The sequence below is a fragment of the Aquila chrysaetos genome, chromosome 12, assembly GCF_900496995.4.
Source record: "Aquila chrysaetos chrysaetos chromosome 12, bAquChr1.4, whole genome shotgun sequence".
NCBI classification, from domain to species: Eukaryota; Metazoa; Chordata; class Aves; order Accipitriformes; family Accipitridae; genus Aquila; species Aquila chrysaetos.
The window spans coordinates 31,780,813-31,798,522 of NC_044015.1; the positions used below are offsets into that span (position 1 = coordinate 31,780,813).

The 17,710-nt window shown below is 40.7% G+C and overlaps 1 protein-coding gene across 1 annotated transcript in view; it reads right to left on the minus strand.

The window, feature by feature from the left end:
* The window catches only part of EIF2B3 (eukaryotic translation initiation factor 2B subunit gamma), a 104,778-nt gene that overhangs the window by 25,805 nt on the left and 61,263 nt on the right, over nucleotides 1–17,710 (minus strand). The window contains exons 7-10 of the mRNA XM_030033702.2: nucleotides 7,866–7,996; nucleotides 6,480–6,673; nucleotides 2,237–2,314; nucleotides 1,384–1,532 (exon numbers count right to left, since the gene is read on the minus strand). Of these exons, the coding sequence (XP_029889562.1) occupies nucleotides 1,384–1,532; nucleotides 2,237–2,314; nucleotides 6,480–6,673; nucleotides 7,866–7,996 (552 nt within the window). The remainder of the gene's footprint in view (nucleotides 1–1,383; nucleotides 1,533–2,236; nucleotides 2,315–6,479; nucleotides 6,674–7,865; nucleotides 7,997–17,710) is intronic.

The window sequence follows — 17,710 nt, forward strand, 5'->3', positions numbered from 1 at the left end:
TTTATCCCTCTTAAAAAAATCATATATCACCATCTTTATGCTGCTTGTGGAATTTTGTGGAATGCTTAAGATAACGACTCTGAGCTCAGTTGAGGATTTAGAAGAAAATAATACTATATACCAGTGCAGACAAACACAAGCTGATTTGGGACTCATCATAAAAATAGCACTATTTATACACTTAGTTGCCTCTGTGATTTAATGGTAGAGCCACTCACCTCATATGCAAAACCATACCATTATGACTGTGGCATCAATTCATTAATCAAAATGACAGAGGGTCTCATGATCTAACGAGAGAGGTTCCAGTATTTCTTATGACAGCAGTGCTTGTGATACAGCCATACTGGATCCATTTGCGATTGAACTGGAAACCAGCTATTTTCTATACTCAACGGAATTCTGATTTATGATGTGCTTGAAATTACTGTGGATTTCTATTAAAGACAAACACTTGGCAGTAAGGTACCATACTTACCTGTAATTTAGTTATGTAACAGTAGTATCCTCCATAGACCCCACATCCTTTGGGGTTTTTTGTTTTTCAGATATGCAACTTTCAGAGCCAACTTGGCATCTTTTAAGAGTTTGGCCTTTTTCCTGAGGCCCTAAGCAAACCTCAAGCCATGAAGGAGCAGGGAATTTATACAGGCCTGCACAGACTCAATCAGCAGTTTCCTTTCCACTGACATCCACAGGAAGCCAGCATGTATGGAAAGATGGGGGCATGCAGACATCAACAATTACAGATAGGCCACTTTTCCCACATTTGGAAATGTACAGCTCAAGGCTACCTATTTAGTTAGTGTCTTCAATTCATGGGAAATCTCTGCTAGCTTGCAGATTTTCTCTTTTAAAAATTTATTCATTTTTTCTATTACTCAGCATACGCATTAGGAAAGTAAAGCTGCAAAGATGACAAAAAAGGGCCAAAGAAAATGACATTTTAGGTGAAGCTGTAATGTTCAAAGGCAGTAAGAACATTTCTAGTTGGTAAATGTACCACTTTAAAATATGCTTTGTGTCTCAAATATTTTAGGTATACTCATAGACCCAGCCACTAAAATAAAGCTTGGAAGGATGACGCACAAGCTCATACAGATACATCCACTTAACTTACTTATACATTCTGAAGATGATATGATCTTCTCTAAAAAGAAGAAATTTATGTTCTAAGACTGCAGCCCTCTCATTAATTCATTTCACTTCTGCATTTGTAGCCTGTTTATAGAGACTTATTTCTGACTCCGTCTTTAGAAACACACCACTGGTATCAACTGTTCTGGCTGAGGACTGCTTACAGGACAAAAATTACTGACTCAGAATCTATCTAAAAAAAGAAACCGCAAATTTAGGGGACCAAGATACGAAGAAGTGACATACCCTTCCTCAATTGTAACAGAATTCATGATGATGCAGTTTGTTATCTTAACTTTGTCTTTTATGGTACACATGCTGCCAATGATGGAGTGTTTAATGGATGTCTTCTCCCCCACTTGCGTGGATGACCCAATGATGCTGTCCGATCCAACCTGGGGAAGAAAAGTAGAAATTGGCAAAAGCACCTGGAGCTCTCCAATATGTGTTCTCCATACACCTCTTCCAAACAGCACATCTCAAGCACTCATCAACAAAGTGTACCCTGCTCCACCCTTAGAGACCCTTGGCGGAGGAAAGACCTAGAAATTTTGGGGGCATAGGCAGACAGTTGGACAGCCTTCCCAAGGTCCATTAGCTTGGTAAAACTCCATTAGCTCGTCCAGCTCTGTAGGCCTCACACAGTAGGTAAGCACGGTAAGAACAGTCCTGCTGGTACTCACTGGTGTCACTAGGGTTTGCCTAGTGAGACCTGTGAAAAGGAGGCTTGAAGCAGGTATTCAACCAAAATGCTTTAGCAAGAAGCAGAGCTAAAATACTGACCCTTTCTGAGTTTGGTGTCCTTTGGGAGGCAAACTGCTCAATTGCCATGAACTGCCATTAGGGAACAAGAGACTGCAGACTTGGGAGTAGGAAAGAATTTTTACCAAACGTTTTTAAAGACAGACTGCTTTCAGTCTCTGAAACCCATGGGCGAGCCTACAAGGAGACTCTGGGCTGCATCACCTACATTCTAATTCCACACTTCAGAACTCAGCTCCACTTCCAACCATGGGACTGAATTTTAGGAAGCAGTTCTTGAAGCAATGGGCATGCAGACTGTATTGAAAGAGCAGAGACAGGGAAAGGGAACACTTACCATGCCTCTGTCAGTTATCTGTGCAGACCCATGAACCAGTGGCTCTTCCAGACCCAGATTAAGCAATAGCTTGGGAACCTGGATGGAAAAACCCACATCACAAGTTAACATGAGAGTGCTGTACCCGGACGTTACATAAACAGCTCAAAGATGGCTTTGGTTTCCATTGCATTAGTGCTTTTACCATAAACATTTTAACTTAAAGGAAAACGGAGGTTCCTGCGTTTTAAATCTGCAACCAGATATGTGTGATTTATCATCTTCCCCTTTTGTAAAGGAGACAGGTACACTTCCACTGCAGTGCACTGCATGTCTCCTCTCAACTCAGCTTCCCACCTGTGGAGAAGCAGTGGATTATCAGCAGCAAGCAGGCTGGCTCCAGCTGACCACAGTGACATCCTGTACATTACTACAACGTCCAGCATCTGCCATTTCAAATGCAGCTCAACATGTTTTACACTATTCAGTAATGCAAGAGAGGGAAGCAAGTAATATCAAACATAAATCAGTAAACTGGCATAAACATAGATTACTATGTTAAGCCCATTCAATAAGGTAGCACGCTGAGGTACAGGCAACAAAAAAGTATTTCAGATGTTTAAGGAGAAAGAAATTAAAGTTGATCAAGTGGGTATTCCAGATGGTAGAAAGCTGCAGAAGAAAAGGCTCTTGACAGAGAGAAGGCAGGTGTTAGATAAGCAGACAAAGCAGCAATGCTAATAGAGAGAGACACGACCCATGAGGTAGCCAAGAACAAATCCATGGAGAGCAATTCTGAACTGGCTCCTGAAAAGAAAGGGGAGCCAGCATTGTAGGAGGATGGGATATCACTCCATCATTCCTCCTTTTCTGGGTGAAAGAACAGCCCGAGGCGTTCTGCATCTCCTGGCGTCAGGCTGGGGCCAAGGTCACACACCACAGAAGAGGCGATGACAGCACAGATGGGGATTTCAGGGGAGGTGGGAGTCTCACGGCAATGCACAGACACAGTGCTGTACAGAGTTACTTGCAGCGGTGATGCAGTGTATGATGCATCTTGGTAGGACAGAGATGGCAGTGAAAGAAACACGGGGGATACAGAGGGTGGCAAAGTGATGCATGAGGGCTAAGAGGTCTGTGTCATGGCAAATCATATGTCTGAGTGAGAGGCAGTGCATGCCTGGGCTGGTGTGGAGCTCTGCACAAGCTGTTTGGCCAGCCAGGATGTGTGCACTGACTGTCCATCTGGGAAGTCAACTGGAGTCTCAGCACAGTAATGGTGTAACTGGGTTTGCCTGAGGGGAGGAAGCGGCACTCATTAAGTCTCTCTTTTCTCTACCCAGGCACCTATTTTTACAAGACTCTTTGGAAAGTTTATCTTTGAGATCTCTATTGCTCTGTTAAATTTGGCTGAGAGTTGCCAGCAATTTCCAAAGCTGCTGTGAAGGAGCTACCATACCGTATGATTGTGTAAAATGACTTAGAAAGCTGGGATAACAAGAGCTGATGGCTAGGGAGTGAACCTCAAGAAGCAGGTCCCACAGCTCTGAAGAAGTTGGGATCAGATGAGAAAAAAAAATCTCAAGATCTCAAATGAGACAATACTTGCAGGAAATTGTTTGGATATTCATGATATGACCATCCTGTTTCCCTTCCAGCATGCAAGGATGGATAAATAGTGCTGTTTTTCATATGATAAGAATTTTCACAGTTGATGCTTCATTCAGATGAGTGAGATGAGCTTAGATGAGCTCACACCTCTGAGCTGTCATTTCAGGCTGCCTATTGTCCCCAGTAGACATTTTCACATCTGTAGCTCTTTACATCTTGAAGATGGTCCTTCCCACTAGACTTGTGTTTTCTTTGTTGTTTAAAAAACAAGAGTAAGTTAGATCCTTCAGTCCAAGGTGCAGGCACTACAGAAAACCCCCAGCTTATGAGAACACCACAAACTAGGCCAATCCGCCTGGATGATGCTTGCTTGGTGAAGGGATGTTGTCCTCACCTGACACATAGCTGGGCAGCCACAACAGATAGATCCAAGAGAGGAACACACACCAAAGCATACCTACAATAGGTTGGAAAGACTCCTACTATCCAGTGTTGCTCAGTGGGAAAGGAAAGAAACGAGGAGAGGCTCTTGCCCTCCTTAGTGGAAAGGTGGTGTGGTGAAATAAATAAAGGATTTTACTGGCCAGAGCAAAGGCCTTATTAGAATCAGTCAATGGTAGTGCAGCCTGCGGGGTGACCCAAGAAAGCTACCAGCTCAAGCATTTTGCTCTGAAAAGGAAGGTTAGATAGGGGGCAGGAGTCAGAGGGAGTGCCTGGGTCAAGGGAAGGTTTAAGATGTGTTTGGATTTAATTCATCTTACAAAGAAACTATTTCCTGCTATTGAAGATAACTCCCTCCTGAACCCACCTGCCCACACACAGGCTGCAGGCATCCAGAAACCCAGCTGGAAGTGAAATGATGTGAGTAAAGTGTTTCCTCACCAGAAGGGCAATGGGTTAGGATGCCATTCCTTCTCACGGCTACTGGACTGGACTGCTACTGCTCCAGCAGTCTGTCCTCTTGGACAGCAAAGCTATAGGTCCTGGCTTTGCAGCCAGGGAGTCAGAATCTGGTTTGTGAAGACCAAGATAAGAGCAAAGGAGACACCAAAAGTCTTCCTTAGAGACCAACAAAACAGGTAAAAAAAGCCGATAAAATTAAATGTGTATCTTTTATGAGGATTAGCAAGAGAAACAAAATGCAGTGGCACTGAAAAAAGGAACGCCTTTCTCACAACCCCTCATTAAGCTCCATTTTATGTTTTACCTCCACATAGTTTCCTTAGAAATTTTACCATTCTGGAAAAGTTAAAAATTCAAAGAAAATCCTTTCCAACGTTGAAGGCCCCAATGTGATTTCAAAACACTAATTCTATGTACCACCCAGGAGCAAACACATTTCCTGAACTGACCAAAATGTAGAATATTTAGGTTAACACCCCCCCCCCCCCCCAAAAAAAAACCAACACAAAAAAAGCCCACATGGAGTCTGACTGGCTCAACTCAATAACTTTTTACTGAAGTGGCTGCTGCCAAATGTACACGCACACTTCCCCTAGCAAGCGGTGTTCTCCCTTAACCCTTTGGGCACACTTGTTCCTGATATTCTTGGGGAAAGTTTTCCCTTTCTGACAGCAGTGCTGCCTCCCTCCTCTATTCTTCATGTCCCTAGCCGCAAAACAAATCACTTCATTTCTGTGCTCCTCTACAGGCACCAAGGAGAAAGAGCTCCAATGTGTGAACTCACTCTGTCATGCTGCAACTCTAATTTGCATAAATTCATCCATTCATTTTATTAAAAAGAAATCAACTCAATCTGAGACCAAAGGCAAGGCAGCAACCAATTCCAGGACTCCCAATACAACTTGATCGCTCTCCCAGCCCTGCTTCCAGAAATCTTGAGTTTTTCCCTACTACACTCCCTATTGGTCTTTCAAAACTAGAGCAAACTGTCCACTCCTGATAGCAATGAAGTTCATCACTAGCAGAGTGAAGTGAGAACTTGTACATTGCATCAGCCAGTGTAGTAAAAAAAAACAACCCAAAATCATATTAAAAGCTTTTAATCATCAGCTCATTAGCTAGTACAGGTTTTCTCTAATCCTCCCCTGTGATCTTTTATTTTATGAATTCTCAGTACTGTGAAAGCAAAAGCTGCAACAGATCAACATTTCACCTCTATGTTTACCTGGAGTGCCACTGTATTGAAGCCTGTTCATAAAATAATTCTTTCAGAATGGAAAGCATTAGGCAATCTGAATGTATGGGTAGTTTAAGTCTTCCTGCAAATCATTAATAACCTTTGTCATTATAACTTAGTTAAACATCTGTTAGGAAGAGTCCAGTCAGAACCGATCTTGCCTTTAGGATATGGAGGACATAGATTAGATGAGCTATCAAAGCTACTTCCAGCTTTATGTTCCACACTTCTTGGCTCTTTGGCTGCAGGTCTTGCCACCCCCAAAAAACAGAAGAGTGGGTGGGGTGGGGGTTTTCTTAGCTAAATCAAAGCTATGGAGTAAATTAGTGACAGAACTGTTTTCTGGCCTCATGTCCCTATCCAGCAACCAGTAGGGTGATGTGCCTAGATAACATGGCACTGGTTCAATTCCCACACACTCCTCAGCTGTATCGCAGGGAGCCACTCCTGGAAGCTAAAATGTCCCATAAACTACTGCTCTATCCCCACATGGCAGTTCTGTATTTTTCTCACCTGTCGGTTAGCTTCAATATACAGCCCAAGAGTATTCACTCGGTAGCACAGTCCCTCTTTCATTATATGGACATAGCAGCGCACTTTGCCTTCATGGAGAGTTTCATTCATATCTCCTCTATGATCATTCCAACAAGAGTTATCTGGAGCAGGTTTCAGCAAGCTATTATCTTCCTTTATGAAACTATAAATGTCTGGAGAACACACACATGCATAAAGTTAGACAGGATTTAATGAAATACTTTTTGAAGAGGAACACTATTAAAATACTCTTGGTGAAGGGAAATCTTTGCCTCACATCATCTGAACGGCTAGATACTTAGCAATCATCAACAGATTTTATCACACGTAGTGAGTAAGTGCTTATTTTTATTCTGCAGGTGGGAATCAAGGGATCAGGACAGATGCAATGTTTTGCCCAAGGTCACAGAAGGAGACAGCGGAAATGCTAAAAATAAATTCCAAGATCTGAGATCCTGTCCAGTTACCAGTGCAGGGTGGTTAAGGCTTAGGCTGTTGCTCTACTGTCCTGGTTTCAGCTAGGATAGAGTTAATTGTCTTCCTAGTAGCTGGTACAGTGTTATGTTTTGGATTTAGTATGAGAATAATGTTGATAACACACTGATGTTTTCAGTTGTTGCTAAGTAGTGTTTATACTAAGTCAAGGATTTTTGAGCTTCTCATGCCCAGCCAGCAAGAAGGCTGGAGGGGCACAAGAAGCTGGGAGGGGACACAGCCAGGACAGCTGACCCAAACTGGCCAAAGGGATATTCCACACCATATGCCCAATATATAAACTGGGAACAATTGGCCAGGGGGGGCGCAGATCACTGCTTGGGAACTAACTAGGCATAGGTCGGCCAGTCGTGAGCAACTGCATTGTGCATCACTTGTTTTGTATCTATTACTATTATTATTATTATTATCCTTTCTGCCCTATTAAACTGTCTTTATCTCAACCCACAAGTTTTGCTTTTTTTTGATTCTCTCCCCCATCCCACTGGGTGGGGGGAGTGAGCAAGTGGCTGTGTGGTGCTTAGTTGCTGGCTGGGGTTAGACCATGACAGCTACGCAATTTTAGGAACTCTCTCCTAAAATTACATTTTCAAAAGTGCATTTACCTATAGTGTATTCCAGGAGAAAAAATACAGAGCACCTAGCTCATTTACTTTTGATTTACACCAAAATAAGGGAAGACAAAAATATTTAATGCACAATACTGTTTGAAAAAGAAATCTACTAGGATCTTTGCAATTACGAAGTATAAGAGAAAAAAAACCAAATCCCCAAACTAGTGTTTCAGGCTAATTCTGTACTCTGCTCAATAATTCAGCTGTAGCATATGGCCTTTAAAACCTTCGTCAAATCTTTGATACTTGTACCGACCTAGGGATGCTTGTTCTTTTTTCTTTTGGTCCTCTTCTTTGTTGTCTAGTCCTTGCTGCAATGAAGTAGGAGAAGAGAACTGCCTCCTAACCAGATGTGGAATCAGTTCACTCCGGAGAGATGTGATTGTCCTGGGGAAGATGATGCACACATGAAGACCATGAATGCTTCATTTTCTTTGCATAACATTATCAGATATTTTGCACATTTTTCATGAGGATGAATCAAAATGCCAGGTACTCCAAGACATCTGGCACTAAGACCATGTCCACTAGCCACGTGCTCCCTTAATGCATTAAAATACAAAGGAAGAGTCAAACTAAGGAAAAAGCTTCATCTTCAGGACTAATTCCGCTATATTTTAACAGAGATGCCTATAATTTAATATGGCATCACCCTACAATTCATGCTTGTCTGCAGATGGAATGCAGAAAGTACCCAACATTGTAATGACAACAACTGAAATCCACTTTATGTGGCTTATAAAAATGGCATCAATTGATGGGAAAAGAGAGAATAAAGTGCCTATAGAGGAAAAACTAAAGCAGCTCCTTTTCTTTGTGATAAAAATATGGAAATGCTCAAGGATATATGAAAAATCAGATCCTTAAATGAAAATATTTATGACACAGTCATTGATGTCCTCCTGCTCACATGAAACATCAAGAACATTTTAAAGACTCAGTCCTTTAACCAATAAAAATCAGCACTTTTTAACGAGCTTAGGTCCCAAGAGTTTCACGCTCTCGATCATGTGCGTTGATCCAAAATACATGAATGAGCAGAAAGCTTCATTTTGATATCCCAATACTAGGAGGCAGAGAAATCACGAGGGGTTTGTGATAAAGCATGGACTTGAACCCAAGCCACCTATGCCTTAAACAAGGACCCTGCTCACTAGATTATCTTTCCTCTTGCACTGATTTATACATTACAATGAATCTAGAAAAACCTCTCCCCAACAGACAAATATCAATGTAGAAAGTCTACTGTACAATGGGATTTTAACCCTGGTAATTTAATTTTGACTATTAGAAGGTAATTTTATTTTTCAATGAAGTATTTGGAAAAAAACCCCAATTCAATAGTTTTTACAGTTGGAGTGCATGAGATGCAGTCTTAAAAAAGCTTTATTGTTGTTGTTTCATCATTTTAACAATCTGCATTTAGTTACTGAATTGTGGATTATTTAAAGTAGTGCTTGGGAAAATCATGCAGAAAATGAACTCAAACTTGGCACGTCTAAGAGGAAGTGCTAAACTTCAGAGGAAGGATTGGGAGAACTAACACAGAGAGCTTGGCTAGAGGAACTCAACAAATGATAACCCGCAAAGAAAGAGGAGTTATTTAGAATGGAAGACAGTAAGACTGGGAACTAACTATAGGTTAAATTAAAAAGGAAAGTACTAGAATGAGTATCCTGAAAGTGATTTTAGTTGGCAAAATCTCTAGCAAAGGGGGATCTTAAACAGTTCAAACTTTAAGAAACATGCAGCTCATAACCCGCCCAGGTGCCTGTTCAGGTCAATGATAGTGAAGCAGACCTAAGGACCAAAACAGTCTTTCCTGTCTCTAACTTTGATGGGAAGATTCAGATGTGATTGCCTATGAACAAATACCGTGTTTTCCTTTTTCTTGACAAACTTTTCCTTCAGTCCTCAACTGTAGGCTGTGTCACATGCTCCATCCTGCAGTGGGATTATCTAACCCATCCCAGGTCTGAAATTCTGCTTTTATTTTTTATTATAGACAAGGAAAAGCTCTAGTCTTCAGTCTCTCCTCCTTCTTGAAAATAAGATTATAATCACCTTCAGATAGCTGTATTTCAGGAACTAATGAAGCAAAACACTTCATTCTTTAATCACCAAATTTCTCCCTGCTAACCACTTACAGGCGCGCTCTGCCACAGCCACCCTGGCCCCGCGCTCCAACACACGTGTGGCTGTGCAGATGGGCAGTTTACTAGCTTACAATGTTTGCCTGCAGCTGTGCCATTCAGCAATGATTTCCTGCTTGGGTTTTATACTCCATCCAAAACCGACAATCCTGTGTTTCCCTCAGAGGCTGGCCATGGCATTTATAAGATATATTACCTATAAAATATCCAAGTATTTGGCAGTCTTAAATAGTCTGATGCAGAGGACAACACAACACGGTAGGAAATGAAAGCAGTGGAAAGGGGGAAAGACGAAGTTTTGCCTGGTTTTTGATGGTTTACTCTTTCTTGGACAAACTCCTGAAGCTTTCCTGCAATTCTCTGAAGTGCTAGCCACATTCCTTCGGCAAAGGTGGAGTAAATCTCTGGGTCATCCATAAGATGTGGCTCAGAAACACACCCTTCTTACTGGAACAGGAAAACCAGGAAGGTTTGCCTTTGCTTGCTGTTTAAGCAATTTATATGTGACATTAAAGGAATTTGCTTTTGGAAAGTATTAAAAAATATGCAGCAAGGCACTCAGTGACAAAAATTTAGGAATTTTTTGTGACACATCTTGCAAATGTGGATATACGAAGTGATAGCGTGAGAATATTATCTGACTGTCAACAGTGGGGGAAACCAAACATCTGGCTGGGACTAGGAAAGGAATCTAAATCAAAGGAGGGATGGGACTGAAGACCCTTCATCAAGAGAGAAAAAAAATAGCAGAAGTTTGGAAGAACTAACTAGCCTGTAACCTAGATTCAGGAGAAAACAAACCAAAAAGGTTTCTGGTCTAGTGTGTTAAAAATTCTTACAATCAAATCCTGAACTACATGTGCCTATATATGAAGAAGAAATAAGTGTAAGACTGTATATGCTGAAGAAAGCAGTCTTTTTTATTCTCTTCAGGTTTTAAAACTTGGCATCCCCCTGGTTTCTAAGCTTGTTATTTTCTTTAGCACCAAGTGGTAAGAATTAAATACCCACTGAGATCAACGTAAGGAAAAATCTACTATAACCAGGAGAAAGAAAGTGGAAGGGTGGGTGGAAGGAGAGGAGGGCACACAAAATTTTGGCAGAAATCCAATTCTAAGCCAACTCGGAGTACCCATGCTCTGACACCTCACAGCAAAATCCAGACAGTAGAGAGGATAAAAATGTACCTGCTTTTGAGAAACATTTGCCAAAATAAACATGCTTTCATAAATTCCAGCCCAAGAGATGAGCCTTTTTCGTGATCTTTCATTCCCTAAAATTTGATTTTTGAAGTTATATATGTCTGTTTTCACCTAGACAGAAAGTAGTAGGTTTTCAATTAAGCTGCCAAAGATTGAGACTGCCATTAAATTGCTGCTTGTAAAGGAAGGAGGGGTGGGGGGAGTGGGGGTGGGACATGGGACTAATCCCTGAAGCACCTTATGTGGCTTCAGTCCCATGGGAACAACAGGAGATGGCAGCAATTTTGAAAGGGGTTGATACTGATCATATTTTAAGCATGTAAAAAGAAGAACTATCTCTGAGATGGAATCTGCCATTCACGCAGCGGGTCACAACAATGGGGGATGTTGGCAAGAGACAGTGCATATTTGGGGGAAATTAAGGAAACGGGGGCAGTTGAAATTCATGGTGCATGTGCAAAAAACAGCTAGGAATTCAAGAGAAGATGAAATTTCTAGAAGCAAAAGAATCCCCTGGAAAAGTCTATATTAAAGGTACCTAAGAGCTCAGAGCACACATCAGTTATTTGCAGTCAGCTATGCAGACTGCAGACTCAGACCTAGGCATTATAAAGCTAGGATATTCAAGGTTAATTTTATTTAAAACCTAAAACGTTGAGGTACAGAAACGGGTACTTGGTCAGACAACTGTAATTTTACCAAGTACTATCATTATCAGACAGACATAAGTATCATGCCTTTAGAATCCCTTTATCCCTGGTCCCTTGCACACTATGTCTTCCCAGTGTTCCTGGGATTTTTGCATGACAGCAAAGGCAGAGATAAGGTTCACGCTAAATTAAAAATTTTTACTCCTGAAGAACATTAGGTGAAAATACCCTAGATCTTTAAGTTTCATATTTAAACACAGCTACACAGAAGTTTTCAGTGAGTTTTAACCACAGATAAAATTAGAAGAGTCTGTGATATGGTAGAATTAAGTTTTTGTCTATGTATATTATATTACATTACATTACATTACATACATTATGGCCCACAGAGGGCCAACTTTTACTTGTTGCTGAAATGCAACTGCCCCTGGGATGAAGGGAAGCTTATTGAAACTTTAGCAAGAAATGAAGAACAATGGAGCCAACTGAAACACAAGAATTAGTACTAGGGAAAAAACCAAATGTTGACCACTTAAACTTAAAAAAAAAAGATGTATTTCACAATTATGCTTCAATGGGCTGTGATTTCTGCTCTTAGACATACATATCACTGGAGACTCTGTCTTTCATATGACACAGAAAATAATGGTTCTGACCAACGCTGGTAAAGAAAAAATCTCATCAAATATTTTATAATAATAGAAGAGTCTATTTAAGTCTAAGTTTAGGTGACCTTGCAAAAGTCTAGGTACCAGGAGGTGCTGTTTGTCTTGACCCACAGCAGGAATGGGAGCATCCGCAGCTTTTGTTTCCTGCAGCTAGTTCTCACCAGCTTCAGACACCCTGAACACAACTGTCAGTTCCATTTACCGGCTGTCATTCATTTTCATTTTCCATGTTTAATGTTAAACACCATAAAACGGTATTAATGAGTATTAGCATTTTAATATCCTCCCTGTTGTATTAATCTGTGTTGGAGCATGAAATCTACCATTGCTGTCAGCACCCACCTATGAAATCTGCTGTTACTCTCCATGGGCTAGTTGCAGGGGGTCTCCCTTGCTATCATTATTAGCACAATCAGCTACATCTACAGGTGCAGACAGTGTTTGTGATTCCTCACTATAAACAAGCAGATTATTAGCCCTTTTATACCTAGTTTTGCCTTTTTTTTTTTTTTAACAAGCTAATATTAGCTCTTGTACAACTATGCAAGCATACAGTGGGTTGGGTTCTGATCTTAGCTCCATGGCCTTCAACAGAGATTCTTCAGATCACATCAAAAGGAGAACATGAGGCCGTATTTCAGACTGGTGCTCATAATTAACATTAGAAATGAATACATAAATATAACTAAACAAATCCTAAGGCACTTACAGTTTTGGCCAAAAAGAAGTTGCATGTTTATGCAGAACAATAAAGATGTAAGAAAAAGGGAAGGAGGAAGAAAAAAAAAAGAAAAGAGGGTGTGTTGGAAGAAAGAAAAGTTAATTCTGAACCCTGTAGGTACATAGTTCATGGTTCTCATCGCTTAAAGGATAAAGCCAAATAACATTTAAAAATTCCATGTAAGCTGGGAGCTCTCTTGTTGAACCTCAACGTTATTTTCTCCTGATCCTTTGATGGAGATTAAAAATTTCCATGTGAATACAAAGAAAGAAACAACAGTTACTCTGAGATTTTTTCCCCAAGCATTTAATGCTCCAAACTAGAGCAGCCAGCCACCATTCCCATCTCCTCCCCCCTCCTTAAAGAAAAAAAAAAGTCAACTCACTTTGAAGAAAAGACAAAAGAGGGTCAGGGCAAGGGGGATTAGGGAAATGATATTTATATCATGGACCAAATTAAAATGTCAATGCAAGAGGCAGGCAAACAGCCCTTGCCACATATATACACCAGGCATGTTTCCTCAAGGAAACAGGAAAGAGATTTGAAAAGAGTTAATGCAGTCCTGAGTTAATACCACCTGCCTCAGACTCAACACCACTTAAAAGACAGTGTTTGGGTCCACTTCCCACAATGCGGTTTTAACAAGCACAATGGAAAAAGCAATTACAGGCCTTTTCCCCTTCTTCTCACTGATTCACTGCTAAAAATGCTGGAATTTCTGAGACATGCTAAGAATGTGGAGAAAGCAGAGAAAGACTATGCACAAAAGGAAAAAATATCAAATGATAAATTTATAGGGTGTGTCACATCCCTGCAGAAGGCTAATTCTGCCCTTATATCTTGCAATAATCTTTTTGCCTTTGTTTGGTGTACCCAAGACCAATTACAATAAAGGAAAACTCCAAAGTAACCAGGCAAGCCAATAAACTACCAGGCAATTACTTGTGCCTAATTCAATAACCTGCAACACCAATCATAGCATCAAACAGATGTTATTTCTTGCTATGTTCTGTTTGTCCTGTTCTACTCCCTACTTTTTATCACAAAAAGAGTAAATGTATTTCTTATTCCCCCCCCCCAGTTTCATATTAATTACTTATTTGTCAGCGTCTCTCATAATTTTTGGAGCTAAAAGCCTATGGAGAAGGCAAGGAAACTTTGATAAATGTTCTACTAAAAGGTAATTCCACATGACTGTATTTGTGATTCATTTGCCTTTCCATAGTATTTTCTAACCAATACCTTCAAGTCTGACAGCAACCTACTCCTAATGTTCATAAGAGCGTGAGTGACAATATTTCAAAAGCCATTGCAGAACAAGCCGGTATAACTGCACAGCTTTGCTTTGCAGGCTCAAGTTTATGAATGACTTCCCAAAACTGCAGAACCACCACCGAAATCCCTGCATTCTGAATGATGGAGGGAAAGCAGAAGACGACATGCAAGTGACAGTCATAGACGCCATAATGCAGAGAGGATCCAGATCAAAGTATGGAAGGGATGGTATGGATGCAAACCACATAAAAAGCTGTTCTCAAGTTCCACCAAGTCTGGATGCACTTAAAGGAGCAGGGATATAACTTCCACTTCTGCCAAAAAACCCTTTGGGAAACAAGGCAGCTTTCTGAAAAATTGACCACAGAAATTAAAACTCCTCAATTACATACTCAAATCCTTTGAAAGCGTGCGTGCACTCAGCTCGGGTCATCTAAGTAACCTTAACTCTGCCCACTCACCAAACAGCCAGGAACGCCCTGCAGCTCCCGACTAATACAGCTTTTGCACGGGAATGCCAGCAAGTTTAGACATTTTTAGAACTTCTCTCTGACCAAAAGTCTCTGAGGCCGTCGGAGCCCACCCAGGGTGTTTGGCAGGTTGTACATGCTGCTGAGGAATGGATCTCATTCATTCCCAGACAGCATCCCATTCTTCTAAAACAAGCGCACCTGCACCAAACGTGATTCTTTGCCAGAACTCATCTTTCCTCATTCTCTCCCACCTCCGCCTTTGCAGCCATCTGTGTCTGAGTTACCAGCTTTTTTCTAAATGCCTTTGAAATTAGGCTCCTTTTCTGAAAAGTGCACTGAACAGAGGCATTCTGATAATACACCTAAACAAACACATGCATATGATGCACTTGATAAAGTTGACGTGTATCCATAAAACTGTTGAACTATGTAAACTTAAGCTGCATAAGTATACATTTAGATAGACAGATTTAAACACTTCAGGCTTGTCTGCATAAAATGTGTGAAAAAATGCAGACATGGCTGTAGCTTCACATGCGTAAGCTCTTTCACCCTGCTCCACTGAGGCTACATTAAAGGCACCATAGATGTCCACATCACTGTGCTCTATATCTCCACACAGATACTTTGTTTGGTAGTCTGCAATCAAATGGACCCATTCTCAGTTTGTCTTAACAACACCCATTCTTTCAGCAGTCTGGGAGATAAACTGGAATCTCTGGTGTGTAATTCAGTCCTGCTTCCATCTGTATAAGTCCCATTTCTACACCCTTCTCCCCAGCAATCATTCTACCTTAATTAATTCCTATCCTCACTATTGATTACTAATCCTTGCTGCACCCCTTCCTGTAGGACAACTTCGGTTCTCTTTACTGTGGCATTTGCAACATGATCTTCTGTTCTGTGACAAGACTAAGCTGCTTTTTTTGGTCACTTTATCCTTTCCTGAAGAACTTTAAGATGAAGCTTTTTGGCCAATGAATCCCATCTCCTCTTCTTCACGAGGAAGAAGACTTTTATTCATAATGTTTCTTCCAGGTGGCATTGATTCAGAAAAGTTTGGTGTAAAATGCTGTGTGTGCTCCAGTTCAGCTCTGCACCTTTGATATAGGGAAATGTCACCCCTCCTCCCCATTCAGGTCTTTGATTTCTTCAAAATCAGTAACTTAACTAGACGGCACTCGGCCTTTCCCATAGGCTGTCCTGTGGCTGTGTAAAATGTTATACTCCCTTTTTTATTTTTTCACTTTATTTTAAGTGAAGAAATTTGTAGTAGCTCCCCTCTGATTCAAGACTGTTCTAAGATCAGCCCTTACCTCATACTTTAGCTACTTATCACATTCAAAATGGAACTTCAAATATTGTTATTGATTGATTGATGATTCACTGCCTTAATAAAGATATCTCTTAGCTATTCTATTCAGGCATGTGTGCCCTATCATCATTAGTAGCATTTATTCTCCCTTCTATATGCATGAAGTTAAAAGTCTCCCATCCCGATAATTCAATGCCATAATAAAGTCAGCAACAGTGTTATAGACAACTTTATTATTGTTCACGTTTAATTTGACTGGCTAAGGCACAATAAAATTTGACATTGAACTAACACCTAGAATATAAAAACTAAGAGCAGTAGAATCATAGGGAAACAATCACTTTCTCTCTTTTCTAAAAATTCAACTTGTGAGTAAAACGGGACTCAGCATTTCAGAAGCATCAGTCAGTGACTGAGGTGGTGAGGAAGAGATTTAGAAGCAAACCAGAGAGAGTAAGAAAGGAAAACATTATCTTGAAAATTCTTGAAAGTCATACAATCAGATCACCTGAATAGAAAATACAGGAGAATTATGTTTTCCACTGTAAGAGAAATATACCATGATATTACACATAAGGATTTTATCCTCACAGGGAGATGTCCAGCAAGGTAAGATAATAATTTCACCCAAGTATTATCTTACATGCAAGTAGTGCTGTGTGGAAGAAAATGTACTGCACTGATGAAAGAATGCTTAGGCTGATACTGACCAAGTGGCAATGATTTAAGGAAAAAAAAAAAAAAAAAAGAAAAAAGCACACATAGATGGATAAAAGAATCATCATTTCTCCTTGGTTCAAAATCCACATCTCGTATGAAGACAAAAGTCACTTTGACTAAAGGCTACCCAAGGAAACTGCAACTGCATGAAACAGTGGAAAAAATAGTTAACAATTTTTAATGTTTATTATCAGATCAGAGCAAGCCCAGCTGAGGCCACCAAGAGGGCCAGGAGCACGACACAGGAGGAGAAGCTGGGGGAGCTGGGTTTGTTCAGCCTGGAGAAGAGAAGGCTGCAGGGGGATCTGATTACAGTTTTCCACTACCAAAAGTGAAGCGATATAGAAGACAGCCAGACTTTTCCAAGAGGTGCACAGTAAATGGGCAAGAGGCAACGGACGCAAGCTGCAACAAGGGAAATTCCAGTTGGGACACACAGAAAACTTTTGAGTGGTACAGTCCTGGGACAAGGCCCAGTCTCCATCCTTGGAGATTTTCAAAACTCAACTGCAAGAAAAGCCCTGAGCAACACAAAAGTTAGACTTACTTGAGCAGGAAGTTGGACTAGAGACTGCTAGTGGTCCCTCCCCAGCCTAAATTTGTCTGATTCTATAATATTTGCATTGACATTTTAATGACCTTTTTCATGTTCTCCATACACTCACTTTTCATAGGGAATCCAAAGGGTCATTATCTGATACTGTAAATCACAGTTAGAGGACAAAATTAACAGATTTTAACATTTACTTTAGAAATATTTGCATTAGGAGCAGCTTGCATGCACAGAATACTGTGCTGTGACCAAGCATGCTTCAAGTATCTCAGGCACATGGCCACTATGGCATATTGTGGTCTCACAGAAAGATTTGCAATTATTCACGAAGCTAATAAGCTCCAATTCAGCACATCCAAAGATATGTCTGC